The sequence below is a fragment of the Saccoglossus kowalevskii genome, chromosome 21, assembly GCF_978046115.1.
Source record: "Saccoglossus kowalevskii chromosome 21, keSacKowa6.1, whole genome shotgun sequence".
Classification (NCBI taxonomy): domain Eukaryota; kingdom Metazoa; phylum Hemichordata; class Enteropneusta; family Harrimaniidae; genus Saccoglossus; species Saccoglossus kowalevskii.
The window spans coordinates 6,859,692-6,882,283 of NC_140661.1; the positions used below are offsets into that span (position 1 = coordinate 6,859,692).

At 35.9% G+C, this 22,592-nt stretch overlaps 2 protein-coding genes across 3 annotated transcripts in view; both read right to left on the reverse strand.

Annotated features, from left to right (window-relative positions):
- Window positions 1-10,522, reverse strand: part of LOC100369775 (uncharacterized) — a 34,792-nt gene extending 24,270 nt beyond the window's left edge. Inside the window, exons 1-4 of the mRNA XM_006818453.3 lie at window positions 10,370-10,522; window positions 9,242-9,339; window positions 607-1,891; window positions 80-166 (exon numbers count right to left, since the gene is read on the reverse strand). Of these exons, the coding sequence (XP_006818516.1) occupies window positions 80-166; window positions 607-1,891; window positions 9,242-9,339; window positions 10,370-10,522 (1,623 nt within the window). The remainder of the gene's footprint in view (window positions 1-79; window positions 167-606; window positions 1,892-9,241; window positions 9,340-10,369) is intronic.
- A 3,498-nt stretch (window positions 10,523-14,020) lies between these two features.
- LOC102805732 (uncharacterized) lies at window positions 14,021-22,354 on the reverse strand. Of its 2 annotated transcripts, XM_085494905.1 has the most exons (8): window positions 22,224-22,351; window positions 21,582-21,757; window positions 20,022-20,871; window positions 19,634-19,790; window positions 18,757-18,883; window positions 17,664-17,784; window positions 16,896-17,011; window positions 14,021-16,240 (listed from the first exon to the last, which is right to left on the reverse strand). In XM_085494905.1, exons 2-8 carry the CDS (start codon window positions 21,729-21,731, stop codon window positions 16,199-16,201), a joined length of 1,563 nt encoding a protein of 520 aa, XP_085351031.1. In that variant the 5' UTR covers window positions 21,732-21,757; window positions 22,224-22,351; the 3' UTR covers window positions 14,021-16,198. The 2 variants fall into 2 exon arrangements, with proteins under 2 accessions (XP_085351031.1, XP_006818510.1); XM_006818447.3 differs by having other exon boundaries at window positions 19,634-20,871; window positions 22,224-22,354.
- Window positions 22,355-22,592: the final 238 nt, after the last annotated feature.

The window sequence follows — 22,592 nt, forward strand, 5'->3', positions numbered from 1 at the left end:
TCACATTCAATGTCTGTTTTAATCCAACAATAAAAGTTTTATTCCTTGTTTAATGAAATTACAACCTGAAATTTGTTACCTTCCATGACGAGAAGTTTAACTGACAGACTGTACAGTTCCATTTTTTTTCACCAGTCTTTTTAATAATAACACCGTCTACGACCACCTGTAAAGAAATGCATCTATGTAAGAAAACACTCTTCACCATCCTAACCACCACCACCACCAAAAAACAACAATGTACATGTACAATATTAACTAAGGTTATTTTCCTTATGATTGTCCTGAGTTGGGAATATTTTTTCTGAATTTGCAATACAGAATTTATGTTCTTTTCAGGTTTAACTACTGGTTCTAACTTTAAAGATCGAAGTTGTGAAGACCTAACAGTTTATAACAATTTATTCGTAGTATGCATCATGCTCAGATGAGATGCGTCTTCAACTTTTTTTTTAAACGAGATGAATCCGACCTGGTAATACCGATTCCCAGGCTGAAGTGACTTGACCATTGTGATTTTCTGCGGTTAGATTTCCGAATGCAAGTTCTTTGCAACGTACAGGTACAAGCATACAAAAAAAATGTGTATAATAACAGTGATCCTACCGAGCTGTTGCTCTTTTTCTGCTCAGAACTATAATTCTGACGTGGCATTTTTGGTCTGCTAGGAAGCAGAGACCTGTCAACAATTTCGGCCGGCTCACGCTTAAAGTCATGTCTGTTAATGCGTTCAGGATTATGAGATTGTTGTGAAGTCCTAGAACTATGTCTAGGATACTGTTCTCGGTTTATATCAAAGTTTGGTGATTCATGATAGTCGCTCATCGTGGATTGCCACCCATAATCTGATTGTGGCATTCTTTGATAGTCCCCCAAACGTGGAGGACCATCCAACAATGATGGGATATCATCATTATAAATACGTGGACTTGATGAAGTATGTCGAGGTAGTTCTCCCTGTAGAGATCTGCGATCTTCCATTTCTGGATTATTATTTCTAGATAAAAGCGTATGAATTCTACTTCGATCTGGATCATTAGCCAAGAACCGTGAACTTGACTCAGTCGGTGGAAATCGTGCCAATGAATCATGAAACCTCCGGTCTGACTCTTTCGGATATCGCGAATGTGTATCATGAAACCGCGGGTCTGATTCTGTCGGTGGATATCGCGGCTGTGAATCATGAAATCGCGGGTCTGACTCTTTTGGTGGATATCGCGGTTGTGAATCATGAAACCGCGGGTCTGACTCTTTTGGTGGATATCGCGGCTGTGAATCATGAAACCGCGGGTCTGATTCTGTTGGTGGATATCGCGGCTGTGAATCATGAAACCACGGACCTGACTCTTTTGATGGATATCGCGGCTGTGAACCGTGAAACCGCGTGTCTGACTCTTTTGATGGATACCGCGGCTGTGAATCACGAAACCGCGGGTCTGACTCTTTCGGTGGACATCGCGGCAGTGAATTGTGAAACCACGGGTCTGACTCTTTCGGTGGATATCGCGGCTGTGAATCACGAAACCGTGGGTCTGACTCTTTCGGTGGATATCGCGGCTGTGAATCACGAAACCGTGGGTCTGACTCTGTCGGTGGATGTCGCGGCATTGAATCATGAAATCTCTGACTTGACTCTGGAGCTGAATATTGCGGCAATGAATCGTGGAACTGAGAACGCCGATAAAACTTTTCCTGTTCAATATTCCCATCACAGGAATAGTCAGGTCCACGAGACCATTCAGAACGAGGTGGGGGTCGATAGGGGAGGGGCAGTCTTCGGGTGACAGCGTCAGAATGTTGATATGAATCTGACATCGGCTGCCCTAAATGCCATTCCTGTTTATCCCGGTCATCCATACGATAATGCATATTGTTTTCTTTTAATGTCAATCTGAAAAAACAGAGATGGTCACAATGAATTAAATAAGCACTTGCAAAGACATTTCACATGCATCTGTGCTTACTGTAAGAATTACACCTATTAATTTCCTCTAATTTTCTATCATGCTAATAGATTAAAAAATTGTATATTTTGAAAAAAGTAATGTATAGTGATGTTCGACTGATAACAATGATGGATAACGATGTTTAACAGAGTTTACTGAAAGAACGCGCCAGGAGCAATACCAATGCCAAGTCTGTGACAAAAACTATACCGTATTTACTATATTAGAAAAGCACATCAAGTAGAAGTGCCTATAAAGCAAAAAATCTATTTACTCATTGACAATCATTTCTAAATTTGCACTAGCGGTACTAATGGAGTAAGTACTTGTGTGTTGCTCAGATCACTGTTTAGCGCTAACATTGTATAACAACAATCTAGACTTTCAATACAGATAAAATAATTGTAGCCATGGTAACTGATACACATATGACATTGTTTTTTTTCTTAACCAACTATCAACTTGCTTCTCAAAATTATATTTTCCAGGTTCTCAGCAAATTTGACTAACAGATCTATACCTTTGTTTTTTGCTCAAAATCGGATCAATTTGTTCACATTTTCTGCAATTCAATTCACTGAATTCAATCCTAATTATGGACCAAACAAACTATGCAACTATTGTTTCTAGTCTTTGATCAAAATATTTGAAAATTGTGCAACATTTTATGGAGAAGAGAGCAGATTAGTGTCTAAAGTTTACTTTGGCACTCAAAGTGTTAATAAAGAATGTTTGTCTGATATTTAATCATAGACCTTAGAATGGTCTATGATTTAATTCACTATTCATATGCATGTACATGATAATGTTTTTAAATGATGACAATATTCTAAAATATAAAAAAAATTATAGTTTGTAATAAATCTTTGCTCTAGGTAGTGAAAATAATATTCTGTGAAACGCTTAATTTTTACTGCTACGATTTTTCACAATTTGGTTAATTTATTGGCATTTTTGAAGACAAAATTATTCGAAAGTCGCTGACATTTCACTACATGTACCAAAAATATGTATTTTTTTTTTTTAATCTGTGCCAAACTGTACAGACAATATTATTATCTTATAGCATTGCAAATACCGAGTATATCGGTGAATGAATTGCAGAGAGAGATCAGTGTTATGTGCAAAGAGTTGGTGGAAAGAGTTCCTTTTGTACCCCCATCCCTAACCCTACCCTCCAGCACTCCCCAATTAATTGTACATGTCCCTCTTAAGAACATCTATAGTTATCTAGAGAAGGCATAAATAAATTGGGTAACTGAGAGCATGGAGGTAGAAAAAAGAAGGAGTGAGGACGCTATTTAAGCCCATGTTAATCTTATAAACATCTTTTATCTTCGTTCTGGTTAAGCCACTTATTGTTTTTGTTTAGAAGTCATTTTATTTACATGATGATAGCCGCTTATTTACACAAGAAAACGAGAGAAGAACTGAAAAAAATAAATTCCGTTTAAACATCGTCTATAAAATTGAATGCGCAAATCATAAATAAAAGAATTGTGCATGCGGGTCCATAAAGTCATTTCACACTTGTAGGTACTGGAAATTCTGCATATGAACGCTTCCAAGATGTGTGATTACTTCTTTTCTGATACTTTTCATCGAAACAGTCGTCCAACTTTAGACATTGATTAAAAAAATCTCGCAAATTTATGCAGTGAGATTTAAGGATACATGATAAGTTTATAACAAGATGTTTTTACGGGGCCTTTTTCATCGGTGTGCAGAACTGTGTAGATGTTGAAAATCGCACCTTTTGTTGCAATAGATTTGGGGTATTGAGTACACTCAGTAGTGTTCTTCCCAGCATTCAATTCGTGTGTGGGCCGCCACGCTGCTTTCCCTGCCCGCCACTGTGGTCTTGAGCCGCCACAGTGCTTTTTTCATTGTTCATCCTGTGAACTGTATTACGAAATATAGAAAGAAATACGTAGCTATCAGGGATCTTGCCACGCTTCCGACCAGGACTATTGTCCGACGTACCGACCGACACGCATCCTGCCAGTCGTGGATTATAGTTTGTAAACAATAGACATAGTCGCACGATGTGGTAGTGGCTTATAAACAATACAAGTTAATTTTGTAAAATTAGCACCTCTTTGTTTGTAAGTAAATACTTTGACGATTGACGCAGTTAATAGATTGAAAGCTAACATTTTTTCAAAATCAATTCCACCTCGATATAACATGGGCAAAGCGGAGTTCACAATCAGTTTACGCTACTCAAGAAAAAAACGTGTTTATTGCGTGATTGGGTAAAATACATTTGAACTTTTATCATCGCGAATCATGTAAAAACTCTTCTTTCAAGACTTCTTTTACCTTTCACCGGCATTACCATGCGGTATTCTGATTGGTTAATGGCGTTTTTGACCCATCGGGTCAAAGGACACATGCGTGTCAACTAATACGTCACAATTATCATGGCGGTCTGTGTTTTTCACCGAAGCGATTGAGTGATCAAAAATAATCGCTCAAATTCTACGTTTATTTCATATAAAAAAAGAAGTAACATTTTTTGCATGGCATGACTGAGTAAAAGAAATTTTTGGTATAACCGGTGTAAGTTAAGTCACGCCGTAACTTTGATGATCGTTTGGATGTTTTATTTATTCGTTCATTACTGTAAATGTAAACGTTGTAGAAACTGATGGTACGAATAATGAACAATTTTTTGAAGGAGAATGTTTTTGTAGTAAATAAGATCATGGAAGTCGAGAACATATTCCTGGCTGAAACGTTTCAAATGCGTTTCATTTAGCCTTTTACAATTTATTTGTTAGTTTGTTTTTAATAGTCTTCAGCATTTGCATTTCGATTCGAGAATGTTTTATTTTTAAATTCAAACTCTTCTAAATTGTGAAACGTAATATTTTGACTCCAATAAAAAAAATATTTGCACTGTGACCGAGCTCATTAATATTACAAAAGTGCCCAAAAGAATAGTGTTTATAACACTGTATGAAGCAAATAAATATGTACCACATTGTTTTTGAAAATATATGGTGTTTGTTATGTGGGTGTAAATGTGCTTTGGTCAATCTCTATTATTATGTAAATCACATGCAAATCATATGCAAATTAGTCCGCCACAGTGGTTTAAATTCCTGGGGAGAACACTGCTCAGTGTGCGTCTTTCGCTGCATTTTGTATTATTGTTATCTGTTTGGGCATGCGCAGTGCGTCGAGAATCTTTGTGAAGCTTCGGAATACAGCCAAAACACATAAGCCGATTAACGATGACACTTGACAGTGTGTTTTCCAAATAATTACAATGTGTACTGAGTAAATAAATCCAAACCATCATGAAACCAGCTGAAACAATAGTGTCCTCACACTCCTTCTCTTTTCTTCCTCCATGCTGAGAGAGAGTGTAAGGATTAGGGATGGGGGGTACAAAAGGAACTCTTGCCAAAAAAATGCATGACAAGGTGCTGCAGGGAAAAAATGTTGGTACATTCAAGAAAAAGGGAAAGAGTTCCGTTTGCACCCCATCTCTATCTTTAAGCCTACCGCTAACCTCCCGCGCTCCCCAATATAATTGTATATGTCCCTCCCCTAAGGACGCCAGTCAGTTCGCCCCAATGCACATTCGCCCCAGACCAGTTCGCCCCACAGTCAGTTCGCCCCACAGTCAGTTCGCCCCAAAGTCGGTTCGCCCCAAAGTCGGTTCGCCCCAAGTTTACTGGTGTTCGTTTTCGCGGTTATGCCTGCAAGGAAATGTGGTTTTGAAATATTTTAAAAATTATACTAAAGTAAAGCCACATCGAAGGACGCTGATCGCCGCGATTCATGATTGTAGCATATCGCCCGAACCCGTGCTGTGCCGTGTGCTATGATCGCAGACTCGTTTGACCTAATAGTCCGTACGACACTCTCCGACCCGATAGATTTTATAATTGGCGTTCACAGGTCAAAGCAGCCAGCAATCTTTCCGTTCAGGCTTCGATGAAAGTACGAGAATACATAACATCGAAGTTCTTAAGTGTACGATAATGTAACGATTATAAAATACATAACATCGAAGTTCTTAAAATAACGAACAGGTAACGACTATAAAATACATAACATCGAAGTTCTTTAAATTTACGATAATACATAACATCGAAGTTCTTAATGTAACGATTATAAAATACATAACATCGAAGTTCTTAAAATAACGAACAGGTAACGACTATAAAATACACAACATCGAAGTTCTTAAAATAACGAACAGGTAACGACTTTAAAATAGGGCAAAAAATTGCTATCACAGCGCATGGCAAAAAAAAGGCAAAGTATCGCAGTCACGACGCATATGGCACGACACCGGTTCGACTCTTCGGGCGATATGCTACAATCGCGGCGATCAGTCTCCTTCGATGTGGTTTTAACTTAAGTATAATTTTTAAAATATTTCAAAACCACATTTCCTTGCACGCATAACCGCGAAAACGAACACCAGTAAACTTGGGGCGAACCGACTTTGGGGCGAACTGACTTTGGGGCGAACTGGTCTGGGGCGAATGTGCATTGGGGCGAACTGACTGACCACCCAATGATCTAGAGGGGACATGTACAATTAAATTGGAGGGCTGGGGTGAGGGTTAGAAGTAACCATGTGGGGGTGCAAAATGAACTCCTTCCAAAACCTGACAAAGCTCTATTGTATAGAATAAAGTACATCATATTCACAATTTTCTATGGTGTGACTTCCAATTCTGACCCAAACTGTCCTGCCTGGAAAACAAAATACCTGTCATATACTTGTCCGTGCTTCTAATTTGCCTGTGTGAGTCGCACGGCTAGTGTAATCACTCGTAAAGTTCTACGTAAAGCATGGCGGAAGTAAAACTCGATTTCATATTCGAATTCCTGTTCGGATACATGTTGGGATTCGGGTCAAATCACACTCCAAACACTGGCGGCGCCCTCACTTTCGTTCCACTCTTCTCTCTCGTTCGGGTTTTCACCACTGCCACACCTGGTCATGATGATACACTCGTACACATTCCTTCTATATATTAGTATATAGAGGGTCTGTGGTTGGCCGCTATTCGATTTCGAGTGCTCGCGCTCAAAAACCCGGCACGGGCCAAAGTTTATAGTGACTCAACCACACCCTTTAGACTTTAGAGTGATTATGGACATGTGAGTCAGCATCGTACTCTAGCCTAAATAACACATACAAGTATTACCAACCGTGAATAAACATGCAATATCGCTCCATATTTACTGTATACCGGTATTATAGCGTGCCGACAGATTTCGCTTGGACGAACGGAAATCCGGTAAAGTGACAGTTCTGTCACTGCATGCAGTATGAACACAAGTCATACCATTCTCCAATCATTGGCTGATTGTTTTCGTTGGTGGCGTGCTTGTAAGGAGTCAATCGAAGCTCTAAGTCAAGAGAGCAACTCATATAAAGGTTTTTGTTTTTAACATCGTGATTTTTGTTTTGACTGTAACTGTCTTATGTTTGCTTATACTTTGTTCTTGTACATTTTGTATGACCGTTGTCTTGAAACATTTATGAAAACAACAAATACAAAACTAGGTTTTATTTTAATTTTTATTTCGTTTTCAGCTGAATGCACCAATTTAAACCACAGGCGCTCGGAACGTTTCTTGGCTAATAAAAGATGACCTAAAGTGGGATCGGCATAGTTAGTCAGTCGCCGGTAAATTCCCCCACTACTCATATAATAACACAAGGTAGGAAAGCGTTGACACCATGACATCGAAACTTCCCGAAAATAACACGATTTTCCAAATTATATTTCGATCCGCTTCACACAACTCAAGCATGATATCGGTAGAAACTATCGATCGACTTACATTTCCTTTATTCGAACTAAAACGGGTTAAATCCTGTGAAAACCGAAACACCAGAGCAATATGAATCAACCCGTCTACGCGGATATTTTGAAGCAGAGGCCCGAGCATGCGTAAATGTTTGAAACTGCGCATGTTTGGAGCTGCTGGAGCTGAATGTCTGCTCCGACGGCAGATGTAGTGTCATCTCTGACATTCTGTGTGTTCAGTATTTATACCTATAAATAAAGTTTTCAATATTTTTTTAATGTTAAATGTTTTACCTCTATATTGTCTACATGTATTGACTGCAACACATCAACTCGTCAAAATGTATAGAACATTGACTGAAAATATTAAATCAAAAACTACCAGTTACGTTAAAATACAATTTTTACGACCCTCTCTCGACTGAGAATACGAAATGAGAAAGGCTTGTTGATATGAACTTGTTTTCCGGGATTGTTTTTTTATTTATCATGCCGGTTTACAACGCTCAACTCTGATATTGGTTAAAGTTCAAGCTATATCCGTTTATTTTCCTCCCATTTTCAAGCCGTTACCCAACTTTTATTAATATCTGCAGTGAGTCGATTTTGTTCCACGTATTTAACAGCTAATCCAAGTGGAAGTGCATCTTCGTTAAAATAAGATAATTAAAATAACGTTTGCATTGACCCTAGCAACCTGTAGCAAGGTAATACCTGATAAAATACTCTTATTAGTAAGGCAATCAGTTATTCAAATGTTGTATGCAAATGTATACGATATCGACCTTTTGTCATGATGTAATGTCTGCTTTATTGAAAGCATGCACGACATTCGTGTAAACGATCAATACTATTGGCACACCTAGTATATACCACATGGGGCTGTTTCTGTATGTGAAATGTACAATACCTTACTCTATTTTAACCTTTAGCTGTCCATCAAACATGAATATTAAAGCGCGGTAGTCATTTGTGTTGATAAACATAGATTTTCCCACAATCCAATGCGCTCTTCAAATGGAAATTACAAGTATGAGGTTTGACCTGGGCGAGATTTGCACTGATTACCGCCGGTGACTCCTTCGATACTTTCCAATCACCTAAAAATTACCTAATTAATGCTTAGAAACGTCCCAGTTTATACTCTTTGATCTGCGCAACAGTCAAAATGGTCATCTTTGTTTGTATGAGACCCATATATCTCGCACATGCGTGGCGCGACGACTACCGCCCTTTAAGATATGGGCGTAGAATTGAATTCAATGCTCGATGATTTAAATGATACTGATTATCGCCGGTGGCTCCTTCGACACCTTCAAATCACCTAAACAGCCAAAGTCGCCATCTTTGTTTATATGAGACCCATATATCTCGCACATGCGCAGCGCGACGACTACCGTGCTTTAATATATAAATATATATATTAATAATTTTCCCAGGCATGTTGGTGTTTATACTACCATAGAACGATCACCACCAATTGTATATTTAAAAAAAACAATAACATACTCACCAGCACACTGTATTGTTTGTTCATCTGGGAATGCATCGGCCTTCGCCGGTTTCCACGGTACCAACTCTAGGGGAAGCACTTCCAGAAAGTAAGTCTGTTTCGGGAATAATTAGATTAATTTAAAATCTTAGTTTATTTTAGTTTAGTTTAGAAAACATCGAGAAGAAGAAAACAAGCAGATGGAAACACAAACAATGCCCCCCCCCCAAAAAAAAAAAACACAGAGGACCACATCGAAGTTCATACCTAGGATAGGCAACAAAGTCACAGGACCAACTTATTTTTCGTGGGGTCCTAACACCATACCAACCGGAAGTACCAAAATAGGCATCAATGCAAAAATACAATGTAAATAATAGACACAAATCAAATATAAATGCGTCAAATTTTCCCGGCATTTCTTCGCTATCTGCTTAAAATGCAATTTATCACAGATATTTGTTACTATTCGTGGTAATTTATTCCATTCTTTAATTCCGTTATATGACAGTAAATGATCTTTGCAGATATGCTGGGCTACTGTTGTTAAAATTATCAAACACATAATTTAGCCGAAGTTATGTAATCCTGTTATTCACATCCAAAAATTGACCCCGTTCTAAATTTATCTTATCATTAAGTACTTCGGTATATGGTTAAGTACACCGGTAGCTAAATAATTTAGGTACAAAATTATTTGTAATACTTTTTCAAAATTATGTTTATCTACAATAACACTTATGTTTATTATTTTTTGAACTACTTACAAAATCAAACCAATAAAACTAAAATTAAAATAACGCATACTGTCTGCAGGAAAACAATAGCCAATACCGTCTAGAAAATATCTGTTTTGCAACTATTGCTGGTGAATGTTTTCTTTTTTTAATGAACCACACAACATTTAAAGTAGTTACGATCCTTACTGTGTAGCAATGTTAAATGTTCCGCTAATGGCTATCTTGGATGGGGGGGGGGTTACCACAATTTAACGTGGTGAACAAGCACGTGACAATGTTATGATTGATTTGGAATTATAAAAATGAGTGTCATGTGAATATTAAATTACTGTATAATTATTGTATAAACATACCTTGGTATTTGGATATAATGTCATCTGTGTTGTCCTATGCAATGCAACTTACACATTTGTGTAACCAGCATGTATTTCCATTTGAACAGTCATTATTGTCAATGCACACACCGTCAGCATAGCTTTGGAGTACACCAGTCGTTTTCTTCACTGCTGTGTCTGCTTGAGGAATCATAGTTGATCCAGTTGACGCCTGGATCGTCATAATTCCGATAACAGTGTAGAATACCTATGCGTATATGACAAACGTTACAGCCTCTGACCACTATAGTAGTCTGAGTTACGGCGTAGTTATGCGTCGCCTGCTCACACGATTTCGTATCTGTTCAGATATCTCCCTCTTTACGAATCGATTTGTTCTATGCCCTTACAATTTCGTGACATGGCAATGGAATATTGAGGGGCTCGGGAAAGCTCCGCTACAATTAAGAGACGATCGGAAATTGGATTGTAAATAAATACGTCTATTCTCAATGTCCGACAATACAACGTACGCCTCGATCATCGATAAAGACACCCATGACTAAGCACAGTCCGCATATACCATAGTACGTCCATGCATATACAAACCCAACATATACACACTGACTGAGTAAGACGATCAGACGGTGCCCAAACAACGGTTGAAAATACGCCTCAGGAAACATTTAGGTTCCTGATTAAAGAAAGTTGCCAAGATCGATAAATATAATACTAGTACATAAAAAATGATCGTTGGTAATTGCAGTCATTGTTCACTATTACGTAATGACTGCAATTGCCGACTACCAGTGTCCATGTATTACGTTCCTGTTCAGTATGCGGCCCATCTTTGAAATGGACATACACAGAAGAATTTCAAGAAACAGTACAGTGTAAGGTCGTATCGTAATCTAAAATAAAAAGTCAAAGCAATGTAGAATACTATACCTCGTTGGTTTATATAGCATGTTTCTTGTAAAAAAAAATGGAAATTCCCTGGGCAACTACAAGACATAACCTCACCCGATGATTCAACTTCCGGTAACACGTACATATTTGACAGAAGCATTTTGAAAAAACCTCAACATTATTTTTTTAGTTTACTCAAATTTAAGTGACATCTGAAATAATATTTTCTGTTAGGTCATGGATCTAGAAAAATCATTTGGTATTTTTTACCATACACACACACAGTATATATTCGCTGTGGGTTCAGCTGAGATCGCTGACTGGAGATCCAAAGTACGTCCAGTTATCATTTAGATCATCGAGTTAAAAAACATTCAAAGTCCATGTCTTAGAAACCACTTTTGAGAAACCACAGATAAATTGTAACTCGAAGTTAAATTTACAGTTAACGGAACTACAGTTACGGGCAACATAGATATTGTTTTTGCCGAACGTCCAAACTTTGTAACTCGAACATTAATTAAGGCAGTTAACTGAACCGAATAACTTGACCAATCACAAGCCTTGGCGAATGAATTCCAACTGCATAGAACTCCACTGCGGTCATACGAATGTCAACAAAATAAATAAGCTTCCATAAAACCTGATTAAACAAAATAATAAATATTTGTTTAATCAAAACAGCTTTTCGTCAGTCACTTTTAGCTGTGTGATATATTTCTCCTATCTTTGTAATGAATGGTTTATTTTATTCACAGCATGAGAACATTTTCAACTGTTTTGTAGCTGTAAATTTAATGAAAACTATTTGTAAAACATGAGTTGATTTTGTGTGTGTTTCTTAATGTTCGTATTTGCTTTTTCTAACACTTTATCTCTATCTACTTGATCGATTAGCGAAAGTCTAATCAAATCCAATCAAATTAATTCGAAGAAATCTGGGTTATATGCGGGCGTGGCAATAAAGATCAATAGCGTAGAAAATCCAAGTGGTTGTCATGATATCGTTTTCATAGTCGTAGTTATTCGTGTTACCATACAGTGTATCACCCGCTGCTCTGTTTTTTTTTGTCATTTCGACCAAATATGGCTTAGTCCGACGTCCACATACACAAACCCAGGTCAAATATTTGGAATGCTTGTACTCCAAATCATGTCAAATTGCAAGATGCAATGTCATGTGTAACCAAAGACCATATAAAGTACATGTATTTTATAGTGTCTAGTTATGTAACCAAGAAACCAACATCTGTTTGTTTTTTCATTTGTGTGAAAGTGTATATAGTTCACATTTGATATCACAAGGTCTATGGGATAATATTAAATACTCCAACAAGTTATAGTACTAATATTTTTCAATTTTCCAGTCCATATTTCTGACTTTCAGGACTATACAGTCTGGTTTTTCGATACAACAATCTACTCTTCTATCTACAACCAACTTTCCCGAAAGTATAGTCTTTTCTAGAAACCTTTTCGCGATTTTTTTTTCTCTATTTATCATGCTATTTTCGACTATCCAACCAACTTTTCAATTTTAATGTCGAAACACATTGTCATAATATCGAAAAGGTGCTCAAAGGGGTCGTTAAAGCATATTATATCAGCGGACTGCCATCTAAAGCATATAAAGGTCATAGGTCAACTTCAATTGATATGAATTTTAAAACCTTTAAATGACCGCCAATTCAAATTAGATCTGGCTGAATTCCATAGAGTCGAAAAGTGATTGAACGTTCTCAAAAGTTAAACTGCATCAGGCATGGTGAGGAAACCAGCTTGCACAACTTTTTTAGTGACATACGCCAATTTAAGCTGTAAATTTAATAACTTGATAATAGTTTGCTGAAAGGGGTGGAAATAGTTTTTAAGTGGCACGTAGTTGGCTTTTGTAGATGGCAAAGGTTGGCAGTAATTAAAAAGGCCAACAGTTTTGTGAAATGTGGTTTGAAAATTTGTGAAATTGCTTGTAACTTTGATCAATTTTGTTGTCTTGTCAAAACACATAGTTCGAAACATTGATCAAGAGTCGGCCAACCCTTTTTTTTTTACACAATCTAATTACGGTACACGAGTTTTCAAGTAAGTTTAACGATCTTGAATGCAAACTTCCAGCTTTTACAACCTTCTTGCCGGTATATACGACTTTCCATCAATCTTTTCTAACTTTTCAGTCAATATTTTTGACTTTTCCAATTTTCTTGGCAACTTTTTAAACTGTTAGCCGAACTTTTATAACTTCAGCATACATTTTTGAGTCTCCAACCACATATAACTTTCACAACTTTGTCGACTTCCTACATCATTCTTTCACAACTTTCCACTCAACATTTTCGACTTTCCAGTCTGTTTTTGTGGTTTTCCAACAAAAAAACCTTTTCAACTTCTCAGTTAACTTTTAACTTAAATTTTTGACTTTTTCTATCATATTTTCGACTTTCCACATCACTATGACATTCCAGGTAGCTTTTTCAACTTCTTATCCACATTTACAACCTCGCAGCCAACATTGCAGTCAATATATATAGAACAGCTAAAAATCAGCTAAATCATGCAAATGACTGGATAATTTATATGCACAGATTGCAACTAAATTATCAGCACATATGTGTTTAAAAGTTTGATAGATATTCAATTAGTGGTTCTGGAGGTATATGTATCAGTGGACAGACAGAGAGATAGGCATCTTATGAATATCTACATGTGATGTCATCAGACACACTTGGTTTGTTAACATTTCTGTGTTGTTGGTTGTACAAATGTAATTTCTTACACATAACACTGATGCCAACACAATTACATTCTATCATATAGAACTACACACACAAAACTGTTAAACATAATGCAATGACATTTTTAATATGAAACACAATAAAGAACTCTAAATACAATTGTGCAAGAGTTCACAACTCAAATATTTGCATATATGTGATACATTTTTTGTTATCAAGAGCACTGTCTCAGAAATAGTCATTATACACACAAAGAAAATGTCCTTATTTTGGTAGTCAGTATCTGCAGATTAAACAATTCAGTTTTACAGGTAGCGTGGTGTAGTGTTTAAGACTAGTGAAAACATGTCTAGCAAGTTTGATACATCAACAAATTTACATATGGTAATTGTGACCTCAGAGTCAGAAAGAATACAAAGTGAACAAGTCACTACACTTGTACTTTGAGTACAGTAACAAAAAAAATGTTTACCAGCACAAAACACAATGGTATTGCAGTACAGTACAAATGAAAGATTCTATGCTGTAACGAAATGTCACTAGACTGAATAGTTTGTCAAAAAAATATTCAACGAGTTTAATTTTATCAGACTTGGTTTTAAACATGTAAAGTGAGGTAAGCAATACATTTCATGAATAACTTGTTGACTGGGTTATAATTTAGTGTATTTATCACTATAATTATTGAAAATTAAACAATATATCACAAAAGCTCTCACATATGCACTAGAGTCCGACTACAGTCCCTGTGTTGTGAATGACCGAGGCGGTTGCCAGGCATGTTACAATTTGGATAACACCGAATAGGGTAACACTAATTTATATGACAAACACAATTGTGAATTTTCATGAATAACTTGTATGTATACAAAAAAAAATGTATTTTATCATGTAGTGTATATAAAATTTTGAATCAATATTCCCCTGAATTTGATTTTATATACATGGCCACTAGGCAGCCGTGTTGGTTTAAAATCTGAACAAAACTGGTTTGTGATCAAGCACGATAGTCAAATAATTATAAATCTACAGCTTGCTAGATATGTTCACCCCTGAGGAAAAAAAATTTGCATTTCTTGAGAAAATTGAGTAAATCTATATTGGTGGCACAATAATGACGTCAAATACTACACGCTATGTTAATCATAACACAAACACACGGCATAAAGCTATGAAAATATTACCAGGTAAATAACAATAAAAGATTTAAATAAAAAAAAAAAACATCACAAAATATTCACATTTGTAAAATTAAATAGTAATTATAGCAGCATAGTAATTATCAATGTGCACTTTGAAAATATCTGAGAATATTACAAAACATCAGTTAGTTGAAGATTTGAACCGTGAACCGCACACATCGATTAAAACAGACTTTGCATAATGTAACTATTGTATAATTGTTCGCTGTGTTCGCTACTAGTAATTATATTGCAAAACAAATGAAAACTAAATTACAAATGCCTGACGTTATAAATGAGAATTTGAAGATCTGTTCACTGTTGTCTACATGGTACCAATGGATGCACACCTTGTTTTTGACAAGAACTAGTTTTCAGAGTAGCCAAAGTTGTGCCAAATAGAGGCTGATGCCATTATTGTTGACTCCTTCCATACAGGAATTAGTTGTGTGCTATCATCTAAATATCCATGTGCCAAACATTGTATATAGTTGTTGAGATTATGATTAGCAACCCCATCCCCCTTTAGTGAATTTTTAAAAGACACAAATCAGTTCAAAACACATTTACATGTTAAAGCGTGGTGGTCGTCGTGCAGCGCGTGTTCGAATTTCATGTAAATAAACAATGTATTTTACACGCATTGTATACGTCGCTATGAGTCCCATATCGAAGAGGACGCGGCACGATGACCACCGCACTTTAAATAAAAACCCACCTAAATAGCACAACCAATTACCTATTTTGTATTACCCGGTACTCTAATTTCTTTATTAGTAAATGCCGGCCAGAGGAATGGTCTTAGATCAAAACAAGTCATATTTTAATGATCCAGTAAATGCAAATGCTGCTTCACATGTGGTTATACAATTTTTTTGTATAATATCTCAATGTCCAGGGGTTGTAGGCTACTAATGTACATCAAAAGTAACCTTTGTACAAAACACAAACATAAACATAAATTCAGTAGGTCAACCAATCAGTAAATGGTGTGTAAAGAAAAAATTGTACTTGATCACTGATTACTGATAACACCTGTGTTATTATTAATGACAGGATTTTCAATTTATCTAATGGACCAGATAAGGTAGTACTTCTCTAAGACTTCAGAACATGACGACATACAGGACACGTACCAGACTGTAAGGCAAATATACAAAATCGTTGTTCATAAGGTTATTATTCTGGAATCAATCATAGTAAACAAGTCATAGAATAGTAAACAAATTCATACAGGTACATATATGACAGGATGACTGACATGATAAAATTAATTTTCCAATGAAAAGATATTTTGGGTGATTTGTAAGATTATTCACTAATGTGTGACGAGTTGAATGTAAAATATAGGAAAATAGGTATATTCGCTGGATTTTATTTTTACTGAACATCTCATCAGCTATAATAAATTCCAAGCAAAAATAAAATATTTTAAAATAATTTAATGTAAGTATGGTATACATTTAAATGTTAAGCAAGTCAGTGATATGTTTATTTTTAATTTGTAAAACCAAATTGGGACTTTGTAAGCATGGGAACAAACAATATCTATCAAGATTGTTTCCTGGATTGTCTTTTGTTGATTATTAAGTCACTAGAATTACAAAATTTTGTAGTAGTGAAGATTTCCCTAAATACACAGTAACAACTTTTGTGAAATTTAGTTTTTATTGACAGATAATTAAATCATCAAATGACAAAAATTCCTAGCAGCGAAAAAATAAATGGATTATAGTATAAATTGTCAATCAAAATAGTGAAATTAAAAGATATATGAACAAATAAAGTAACTAACCTTCTGTAACCATGCATTAATACAAATAGGATGGAATAAGTGATCACAGGGTAGCTTGTTCACAGTGTCATCTATTTTATATTCACACTGACAAATTGCACAGCTTATTTCATCATCTGAAGATAAAAAAAGACATATATAAAACTCTTTGGACATAATCTGTACCGGTATGTGAGAAACCTGGAATAACTGGACAGATAGAAAAACAAACTGATTCAAGATTACTGGTTTTGTAAATGGTACTAATGGTAACTAAGGTGTGCTCCCTTTTAAAAATTTATTCTATAAAAAAAACCGAAACAGCATGGCGATACCTACTTTTTAAATTAACTTGCTACGTAACTTGAAACTTGTGTGTAATAGTATAATAAGTCAATAATTCTGTATATTGCATACTTTAAACATCACAATTTCTGTTCGGATAATTATGCAAATTAGTATGTACATTTTTTTAAAAGTGGTTAACATATCTGGAGACAACACTGATTTAGTGTGACTTCATATGCAAGTTTTTTTTACATAGAAGTTCATGAGGTGAATGAAGTCTGAACACATGCATGTTTTTGTGAGTCACAAGAGTCTTGCATATCTAAATTTTCCACTACACTACACGCTGCATTTGGTTAGATTATATTCTGACTTGCCACTCTACAAGCACTAGACAGATCGACAATGGAAGTTTCAAAATGGAATGCAAAATAGAGAATCTTTGATTCATTGAAGGGAATTCAATATTTGTTGTAACATGTCTGGGGCATCTTTACTTACCAATTTGTTTTTTCACTACTTTTACTTTTGGTAATGTATCTATAATATCTTGGGTAGCAGGTGGAGGAGCTTGTTCTCCTTGTAACTCAGGATGTAAAGCCAACATCTGTAATATAGCATCCTATCAAGAGAAAAATTAAATATTTACATGTTCCCTAAAAGTACATTGCTTTAATACAGCAGGCGACTAATCTTGTGAAATGTCTGCTGCATACATATAGAGGGACATTCACTCGTTTAGTGGCCTTAAAGGCACAGGTCATGCTGACAACACAACTACATGTAGTGTTCTTCCCAAGTAAATAGCAGCATCAGCTAATTTGTATAAAAATAGAATATGTTAATCATCTTTATTGTATGCATTAACATTCCCAATTGATTCTATTGTTTACTAACAATTAACAAGTTGGGAAGCCCTACTTTATAATGACGCCCAAAAATGCATGTGATCCAAACAAATGCATTGTGGGTTTAATCATCTGTGCCCCTAAACCTGAATCAGGTGGACAAAAATGCTTTCATTCAGACATGGCATGGAATTGTTATAAAATAACAGAACTAAAGAATATAATTTTTATAATTATTGCATCAACAACACTGCACTTTACATTACACCCCTTAACAAATTATATTCAAGTTTTATTTAAGTTTCGTTTTTGTGGCAAAGTATGTTACTCTGACCTAAAAGGTGGAATCTTCATGAAATCGCATGTGTTGCAACATGATTGAAAAGTTTTAGAAATGAAATAAAATGACAATATTGGACCATAATGTGATTAATGACATGATGTACAAGATCTTTGGCATAGAAAATATTTTCTAATTTGATGTAATTTGAGTATAATACATTCTAACATACTGTAAATGCATTAATTATTCACTAAGTTTTAATTTTTTTTTTTTGCTGATAAGTAAAATTTAAAAAACTAAATCCACATATACATGTAAAATAACAATGATTGCCAAATTTGTGAACTTAAAACTAAGTGAATATGATCAAAACATTGCAATGCCAGTGAAAATGAACAGTTTTACAGAAACCCCATTCCATAGAGGGAGGGAAAAAAGCATAATAAATATACATGTTACTCACTTCAAATAACATCTGCATAAAGTTTTGAGTATAACTACTCTGTACAATCAAACGAAATGGGTTGGTAGGCGGTTGTAGGTGAACGAATGGAAAGAAATCATCAGCACCATTCCAGGAATCAGCAGCTCTGCTCAATGAAATAAAGAAAGGTCTAGATTCCAATACAAACAAAAAACAAGACTGCCTTGGGATTTCTAATTTCTACAGTTCAGGAAGAGGTGTTAGTTTTCATTCAAAATTTTCTAATTTTTTATTGTGTGTGAAAACTGACAGTGGAATGATGGTCCAGTAGGCGACATCCTGTGTGTATCACGAAGAAATAGGGCCAACAGGCTGGCAAGAACAGATTCCTGCAGGATTATATGGTTGTAAATCAATCCATTTAACATAAGCTCAAGTCACACCAGTAGTAGAGTAGAGCATAGACCTTACAGTTGAGGAGGGTCTATGAGTAAAAGGATTCTGGGAGGTGGCCAATTTTTCCAATCTTTCCAATAAAGAAATAACCAAAATCAGAAAAGCAGACTGGGACGGGTAATGTACAAATTGCCTGTCTCTGTGGTCAGGCGAATGAAGATATCAAGTTTTACTAACTGACTAAATGGGGTAGTTGCTAATATCCAGAAAATTGCTTTCAGAATTTTCAAGACTTGTGATGAGCCAATAATTAAAATTGTATTTTAAATAATATTTTTTCATCTTGCCAAGAACAGGTACATCATCACATGGAACAGATACTTTTATTCACCAAGCTGTCCAATGGACAGGCAACCTAATTTTTTAATTTCAATGTTAATTGGGGCATAAATCTGCTTCAAAAAAAATAACTAAAATAGGAACTTTAAATGAAATGGTTTAGAATTTTAGCATGACATACCTATATAAAACTTCTTCGTCCTCCATATCACTCAGTTCACCTTCAGTGTACTCAAATTCATCAGAGTTACTGTCAGAAACTAACGGCGGCAGTCTATGTGAAGCTGCCCCTGCAGCCAAGAGATGGCCGTTACGACGACTACCACGTGAAGAGAGCTCTGAAAAATCAGAGTCAGAGTCGGAAGTCAGGGAGGGCATAGAATCACACGAGTTAGTATCAGAACTAGTATCGCTAGAAGAGGAAATATTGATTAAATCTGGGAGCATATCTTCCAAACTGTCAATACTACTTTCACTACAACTATCTTCATCAGAATAACTAGTTGCATGAGCAAAAGCTCCCAAAAAAGATGCTACCATGTCAGAGCCTAACAAGTTAGAGGCGTCACCTTGTTCTATCTCAGAATCAGAATCTGAGCTATCACACAATGGCGGTAATGAGGCTACCATATTTGCTGCAGTATTTCTTCTGCGTGATGCCAAGGCAACGTCAGTACTGTTTGATTGTTTCTTGGATTTCTTTGTCTTTTTTCTCAAAGCATCTTTGTGTCCATTAGTCGAAGTAGCACCAATGTCATCATTAGATTTCTTTTGAGTTTTACTTTTTCTTTTTGGTGCACAGTGAGTTGAACTATCTGAGGTACTACGTGGGCTATCTTTAGGATTTTTGGAATTTGGTTTTGCGTGAACACTTGAACTACCACTACCACTGGCAGTAGCCTTTGCACCATGTTTGACATGTTTAGATTGTTCCTGTTTGTCACCTGATGACACTGCTCTCTTGCGTCTAAGTTGCTTCTTTTGTGAATCCGGGGAGTTATTTTTAACTGCCTTTGGCTTCCCACCCTCTGACTGCCAGTTCCGATCATGCAATGTTTGTTTCCTAGTTCCATCACTATCATCTTTAGATTTCAATTTCCGTAGTTTGCCCTTACCTACAGAGATTTTCACCTCCTTGGTAGAATTGCTTACACCTTTTTTAGTTCTAGCACCTTCTTTTAGTTCCTTTTTAACTTTAACAGGTTTAACTTTTGTATCACTTTGTACCCCTGCATGCGAGTGTCCTGGTTTTATTCCAACACTGACACCACTACCACTTTGAGAACCATCCACTTTACTACTGCTCCTCTTCATGTCTCTTTTTCCCATTTTTAGATTGGATTTGTCAAAACTGGTAAACAAGTTTGCCAATTCAACTTTTCTCGCAACTAATTTCACTTTGTCTTCAGACTTCTTGCACTGGATTAAAAAAAAAAGTAAATTTAACAATTCTAGCCGTATAAGAAATTTCTAAAAGCACAGGACATGTAACTTGCCATATCACACTACGTGTAATACTCGTTAATAAGAATTTTTACTGAATACTACCGAGTAGTAGTATTAGAAAATCATCTCCAATAGAAGCACATACTGTGAAGTACTCTATTTTCGGAAAGATTCAGTGAAAATAAAATCCAGCAAATAAACCTTTTTTTCCTATATTTTACATTCAAATCTCCAAAAATCAGTGAAAATGAATTCTATACAAAACATCCAAAAAGTTATTTCAGCGAAAAATAATTCCAGATAAAATAAAGTATTTTTCAGTATAACCTTAAAATTGCATTTGTTGGATACTGAATATGAATTATTTAAATATTTCTTATTTTGTCAATAGAAATACTTTGGTAATTTACACAGATGCACGTGCTACTAATGGTACCGTAGGATTAAAAAACACAAAAAAACTAAGATATAATAATATACATGCTTGCAAATGAACTTGCATACTGCGAACTGTCATCAAAAGAACAGAGACAGGAAACAGGAAGTCTCATTAAACAAATAGAAAACAAGAACAGATAGCTACATGTACTCAACACTTGAACAGTCTGTGATTGAAAAGATATTTTCTTTCAGGAAAGGTCGTGCGTATGTGTAGTTTATAAAGTCACAGTATCACAAGTTACCTGGACATTAATTTCTTTATTGTCAGCGGTTTCACAAAAAGTTGAAATCGGTCTATATGTCATGTATGCATATTGACGCCCATAACGTCTGCCGGACGATGACTGGTACAAATATGGTCTACCACCCTGGCCAACCAGGTTATTTTCCATACTCCATTGACACTTGCATGTAAAATCTATAGAAAAAGAAACACAAACATCAAAAACAAACGGGAAAAAATGAACACTGACTATTAATTTCTTATTATGGTGTTGAAATTTAAAATAAAATTGGGTATTGTATGATACTGTAAACGAGAGGGTTTGGTATGTTTACTTCGACTCGCCCCGATCAACCAGAATTCTGAGCACGATTCTTTTTTTAATATGTGTGTAACTTGAAAAAAATACAAGTATATGCATGAACAACAAAATGTTTGAGGTTTTAGACACAAAAAATGTGAACTAAACTGCAAAGTCTGTGTACGTGTTCCAAATGGCGCGTGGAAGTCGTAAGCGCTCTACGATGACACGGATTTTCAGTTGCAATCACCTTAACAAACAAGTAACAGAAACAAATGTCTTGAAATGTCCTAGCTTGGCACAAACACATTCCTAGTCATTTTCGTCTTCCCTATTGAATTACGAGTAAGAACAACTTACCACTATTTCTGCGACATGCTCATAAAATACGAAAAAACAAATTAATCAAATAGAAGTGAACTGTTCCATGCAAAAACAACACAACGAAACGGAAATATGTGTGTTTGTTCGTTTAATGTTTCCTCAAACCAATAAAACATCGCACCGGATGTCGCGAGTTCGCGAGATATGTTGTGGTAGTACAGGGGAGTTCGTGTTCAATTCCTGGTAAAAACGAATATTTATAATAATCGAATTAAAAGATTAATTTCGTTTTGGCGAGAAATTGTGTTACAGCCAACAAATGGAGCGAAGTTAGCCTCAGATTCAGGTTCACTCAGGTTCGAATTTTTAATTCGTCGTCGGTGTTATAACCGCAATCGACTGCAT

Excerpts from the sequence above, each read along its gene's own strand:
- LOC102805732 (XM_006818447.3), bottom strand. The coding sequence starts at position 21,731 with ATGGAAAATAACCTGGTTGGCCAGGGTGGTAGACCATATTTGTACCAG. Across the intron at positions 17,785-18,756 it reads TTATGCAGATGTTATTTGAA|GATGCTATATTACAGATGTT; the intron begins GTGAGTAACATG and ends TTCTCTTGATAG. Across the intron at positions 17,012-17,663 it reads AGTAGTGAAAAAACAAATTG|ATGATGAAATAAGCTGTGCA; the intron begins GTAAGTAAAGAT and ends TTTTATCTTCAG.